We start from the raw sequence: 5,403 nt of genomic DNA, 5'->3' as shown, positions 1-5,403 counted from the left end.
TGGAAGGAGCCCAACCCCTTCCGCAGGCTTCAGAAGCTCGCCGGGTGATATTTCGGCATGGCTTCGCCCACTGCTGACAGCAGCTGTGGCCGGGGGCGGGAACAGCTGCTCTCCGGTGGGGTGCACAACCTAAAATGCTTCCTGCAGCTGGGCATTGCGTGGATGCTGGAGATGGGGACCATGGTCCCGGTCCTGCACCATGCCCGCACAAGGAACCTGGGGAGGGCATGGCAGAGTGAGAGGGCATGCGTGTGCTGGGTGTTCCCTGCTAAGCTGGGAGAAGCAGGCATCTCTGCTGCCTAAGGTGAAGCTGAGCTCAGTGCTGGCTCTGGGCTAGTGGGGACAGGTGGCTGCTAGCCACAGGCCAGTGCAAAAGAGGCTGTTTGGGGCTGGGAGCTGGGCCAGTCTGGGAAACAGGGAGACAGAGGGAGTCGAGGGCATAAGAGAGTGGTGTGCGTTGTGGCCAGGAGGTTGGGGGCAGCGGGGCCTGGGGGCTCCGTCTGGGCACGGACACACCACGCAAACCTAAGCACTGCTTAGACCGGCAGTTGGATTTCCTCTCGCCAGAAGGCAGTTTAATGTGGATGCCATTCACGTGTTCCCCAGGAGAAGAGTCACAGGGACCACGCCCCCCCCCTTCGTGTGGCCTAGACAGACGGGGTGCCAGCCCCAGCGCTGAGCGTGGGCTAGTCCTTCTCTTCGCCGTGCGTGATGACATGGACAAGGTTTTTGTAGTCCAGGTTGCCAGACATGTCTGGGGGGAAGGCTGCGAACATCTGATCGACCTGCCAGGAAAGAGCTACAGTGAAAAGGCAGCACGGAAGGGGTTTGTGGCTGGGGTTGTGCGGGGGGTTGGGGGTCTGTCAGGATGGAGGACATAGGAGGCTGGGAGATGGTGGGAAGGAGCTCATACCTCTTCCTGGGAAAACCTCTCGCCCTGCGTCATCAGCATTTCTTTGATGCTGCAAAAAAGAGAGTGCGGTGTGCACCAGGCTGGCCTTGGTGGGGATGCCCACTCTCCCTCCAGGCCACCCCTGCACTCACTAGGCAGATTTCAGGCCTTTCCCCTCCGGGTCGAACACCTTGAACGCGTTCAGGATCGTCTCCTCTGGATCGGCACCTGCGGATGACATGACCATGGCCATTGGCGGTGGTGGAGGAGGAAGCCAGCTGCAGCCTCCTGCTTCCCCCAGCCTTGGGGAGAAGGTGGGAGGGAGGGGCAGGCTGGGAAGCAGAGGGCCCTGCAGGAATCCCACCCCTGCAGCTGGGGCCTCGAGGTGGGGGGGTGGCATGGAGAGGAGCACACACAGCGTCGTGGTGTGCCCACAAAGCAAGCTGTGTCACCACCACCCCGGCATCCGGCGTCTATCTAATCTTTGTGTGTATTTATAGAGCTCCAGGCACAGGCCCTCGGGGCCACACAGCATCACGGACATCTTCGGGGGGGCTGTGTGCCTCTGGCTGTGTAAGTGATACAGGGTGCAGCCGGATGGGGCCATTGGGTCAAAGTACCCTTGCCAGGGTGGCCTTTGTGCCACCATCGGAGTCAGCAGGCTCAGAGGCGCTGCAAGATCTCCCATCCTCTCTTTCTATGGGGACAGCAGCATCACAGCCTGTTGCTATTTTTAAATGGATGGGGAAACTGAGGCACAGAGACCAGCTTATACCCCCTAATAGGTTGGGGAGACATGGGATGAGATCCAGGTCTCTGGATAGGACTCACCTGGAAGGGCGACAGAGCCCTCAGGAGTTGGGTAGCTTCCATAGATGGGACAGGCTATTGGTGTTGGTGTGGGTGCCCACTAATGCCCGCCCCCAGCTCCCCGGGTACCCTCTCACCCTTGAGTTTCTCCCCAAACATGGTGAGGAACACGGTGAAGTTGATTGGGCCAGGTGCCTCCTTTATCATCTCATCAATCTCCTCATTTTTCACATTCAAGCGCCCTAGGGGAGAGCAGCGTCGGGTGAATCGCGTGTCCGTGTTCATCTGCAAACATGTGCAGACCTCCGGGCTCTGCTCTGTGTGCCAGAAGCTAACAGACACACCATGGGAGCCTTTCCCTGGAGGATTTTTCCCCTCCTAAGGGAAGCAGCACAGCCCCGGGGAGCCACCTCTGACAAGGAAGAGCATTAGCAAGCATGAGGATGGGGGAGTCGCATGCTGGCAGGGGACAGGTGGGCTAGACATCTCCAGCTCTGGTGTCTCACCCTCCAGAAGCACAGAAAAGAGGGCTGCAAAGAGCCCTCACTTCCTTCCCTCATTGCCCCTTGGATCATTCTGCTTCAGCCCCCCTTGGAAGATGTTTTGGGTCAGAACCACTAACACTGTGGTTCCCCTTCACCCCCGATGTCAGACGTGAACAGGACTGAATGCCTACATCCTTTTCCTGAGGTTGGGATGTCTTTGGGACTCCCTGGACCCACTGCTAGTTTGTGCTGGCCTCCATGATGAGAAAGCCAAGCTCACAACTTCCCACAGATCCTGTAAATTCCCCTAATGCCCACACCCCCAGGGATGCCGTGGGTTAGGCACAGCCAGGGCTTCCTGGCAGGCAAGAAGGCAGGGAGCATTTGCCTGTGCACATCCCAGGAGCCGGCTCTTCTCTCGTACCTCACAGCAGGTCAGCTTTAGTAGCTCTACTGCTGTCGAAGCTGCTGGGGAGGGGAGAGTCCTAAAACGGGGCTCACCGAGTGCAGCAAACGTGTCTCTCAGATCTGCCTTGTCAATGAAGCCATCCCGGTTCTGATCCATGATGGTGAATGCCTGGAAGCACAGGAGGAGGGCAGGGAGCACAGGGAGAGGGAAGATTGTCAGCCGTAGCCAAACCTTTAGTACCCTGCTCCTCCCTTCAGCTGGGATGGAACAAGGGCAGTTTGATCCCTCCCAAAATGTGTCTCCGCAGCGAGGGAGCACCAACCACCACCCTAATCCAGCAGCAATCCTGGCTCCTGCACCCCTGGGTGATGCGGTGTGATGGCTTCCTACGGCAGCCCAAACCCTAATGCCATGCAGACCCTCTCCTTGGCCAAAGCCCTGTCACCCTGGGGTGAGACCAGCTGGGGAGGACAGCCTGAGCCATCAGCTCCCCTAACTCGGGCCAGTTATCCCTGTAACTGGAATCTACACAGGATCATGCGCCAGCCGTGTAGGAGCTAAGTCCTGAAGAGCTGTGTGCTCCTGCTTTCCTGGATGTGGCTGGCTCCTCTGTGGGTGCAGGCTCTTCGGAAGCGCTGAGGTGATGCCGTATTTGACAATGTCGCTGGGTTGTTATCCTCACTTTTAAAATAAAACCACTCAAAAGGGGCATGTGGCTTCTTGTGATAAACCAGCTGTCACCGGTCTGAATGCGCTGAGGAAAGAGCTGAAGGTCGCACCGTGTCAAGGACCCTCAGTTATTTCTACCAAACCCACCTACCTCTTTGAATTCCTGGATCTGGGCCTGCTCGAACATGGAGAAGACATTGGAATTAGCACCTTCAATCCTCTTCTTGGCTTTCTTGGGTGCCTGCAGGGGTCCAAGTATGTATCACTAACTCACTGGCTTTTTATGGTATGGAATAAAAGCATGAAACTACCCTATTCTTAGTCACGAATCCTTCGTGGTAGCTCTGGGCTCTCTTCCCTGGGTCCTTGGTGGTTTCCTGTGCATTGCTCAGCAGCTCTGGGCACATGTGACCCTTCCAGATTCTGAGGGACATTAAGATTCCTCTTTAAATTGCAGCTCCATCTTTGCTTTTCTGATTAATTTAGCCAAATAGGTCCTTTCCCACCAAAGGCTACAGCAGGTAAAAGGACGGATACTGGGGTGAGGGCCATCAGGGTGGAAACCCGGGTTTGGGAGTGTGCTGCTGAGGTTGCACACAAGGGCTGTAATCATTAGGGGTTTTCTTACCCTGCTGTGCCTCTCACTAAGAACACAGCTCTTATTAAAGTGTTTGCTAATTAAAAAAAATTCTGCCTCCTGCACTTAAGCTTGAAATAACCAGAAACAGCTCAATGTGTCTTTTAAACAGGAGCGGAGGACAGAGCCGCTCACTGTCCCACCCTGCCCATCATCCCACATTCCAGCCACACGACCCAGCAGCTTTTCCCTCTAATCGGGGGGGTCTGCCAGGAGGAGGCAGAGAGGGAGGGTTTTGGGGGACACAATGGCTCTTCCTCTTGCTGCATGGAGAAAGGGAAAGCGGAAGGATGGAATTTGGACCCTGAAACAATCTGCCCCAGTTAGAAAGCTCTGCTGGCATGGGAGACACCTCTCTGTTCCCCACGGGATGCTGCTGATGCAGTCAGATACTCCCTGATTACTCACCCCCTGCCCAGGACAGGAGGGACCCTTGGCCATCAGATCCCTGTCACCTCCATCGATTCCCACCCATTAAAGCTGTCCTGGTGAAAAAGCTAATGGATTTTGCCTTTTCCCGCTGGAGATTCGGGCTCTGGGTACTCACCATGGCTTCACGCAGCCGCCGACGTTGCTGTTAAAGACGTCTCAGAGGCAGTCCCTCACTTCCCCTGGGCTGAAACAATAAATACATCCCACTCTGGGTTAAAAATAACCCTATGCCCACTTTTGGCTGTAATAGGTAAGTTAGCCGCCCCCAACCCTCTTGTCTCTGGCTTTCCCTGTCCCTCTCTAATCTGGAACAGCAGCTCGTTGCTGTCACCGGCTGACGTGACATGTGAGCCGGAGAGGGTTTCAAGGTTAACGAAGTGCCAGGCGGCCCCGCAGCTCCCACACTGAAGATGCTGACCCGAGGCAGGGACTGCACAGGAGCAATCCCCTCTGCATTTGTCACTCGGGCTGGGGATGGGCTTTTCCCCTACACTGGGATATACAGGGATGACTTGGTCGGGGGAGAACCCCAGCTACATTCCCCCAAACCTTGGAACGTGGCTTGGGATGTCCTGCCAGACACCTTTGGGAGTGTCGGCATGGCAAAGCTGGGTGCTGCTCAGCCGCTGGAGGCAGAGGAGACCCCCTTTCCTGGGTGCAACAGGGTTACATCGCTTGTAAATGCTGCTGGCCACCCCATCATTGGACAAAGGGGACCATCCTGCTGCAGCGCCAGCTCCGATGCAGCACCCCATCCAACAGCACTGGGATAAGGCTGGAGGCGGATGCTGACTCCCGCAAATCCAGGCAGGCACGACGGGCTCCTCGCTCATGTGTCACCCCCCACTGAGGCACCTGTCACCCAGTTAAGCCAAACACTTGCTCGCCCTGGTCCCGGCGAGACGCACACAATTAACTCTCCCCAACCCGTGTGCCAGCAGCCGGTGCGAGGCCACATCCTGCAGCACCCGGGAGCCACAGCTGATGGGCACGGGGCAGCCACCCTGGTTCCCCGCTTCCTTTGTGCAGTGGGAGACACCAAATCCCTGGGAAGCAGGCAGGAATCCTG

At 56.8% G+C, this 5,403-nt stretch overlaps 1 protein-coding gene across 1 annotated transcript; it reads right to left on the bottom strand.

Moving 5' to 3' along the window:
* Nucleotides 1-636: 636 nt before the first annotated feature.
* LOC104513829 (myosin regulatory light chain 2A, cardiac muscle isoform) lies at nt 637-4,664 on the bottom strand. Its single transcript, XM_010157305.1, has 7 exons — nt 4,450-4,664; nt 3,417-3,506; nt 2,689-2,764; nt 1,840-1,944; nt 1,045-1,120; nt 914-962; nt 637-785 (listed from the first exon to the last, which is right to left on the bottom strand). Exons 1-7 carry the CDS (start codon nt 4,450-4,452, stop codon nt 687-689), a joined length of 498 nt encoding a protein of 165 aa, XP_010155607.1. The 5' UTR covers nt 4,453-4,664; the 3' UTR covers nt 637-686.
* Between the last annotated feature and the right edge of the window lie 739 nt (nt 4,665-5,403).

The sequence above is a fragment of the Eurypyga helias genome, unplaced genomic scaffold, assembly GCF_000690775.1.
Source record: "Eurypyga helias isolate BGI_N326 unplaced genomic scaffold, ASM69077v1 scaffold45328, whole genome shotgun sequence".
In the NCBI taxonomy this organism is placed as follows: Eukaryota; Metazoa; Chordata; class Aves; order Eurypygiformes; family Eurypygidae; genus Eurypyga; species Eurypyga helias.
This window is presented reverse-complemented; position numbering and strand designations above follow the sequence as displayed.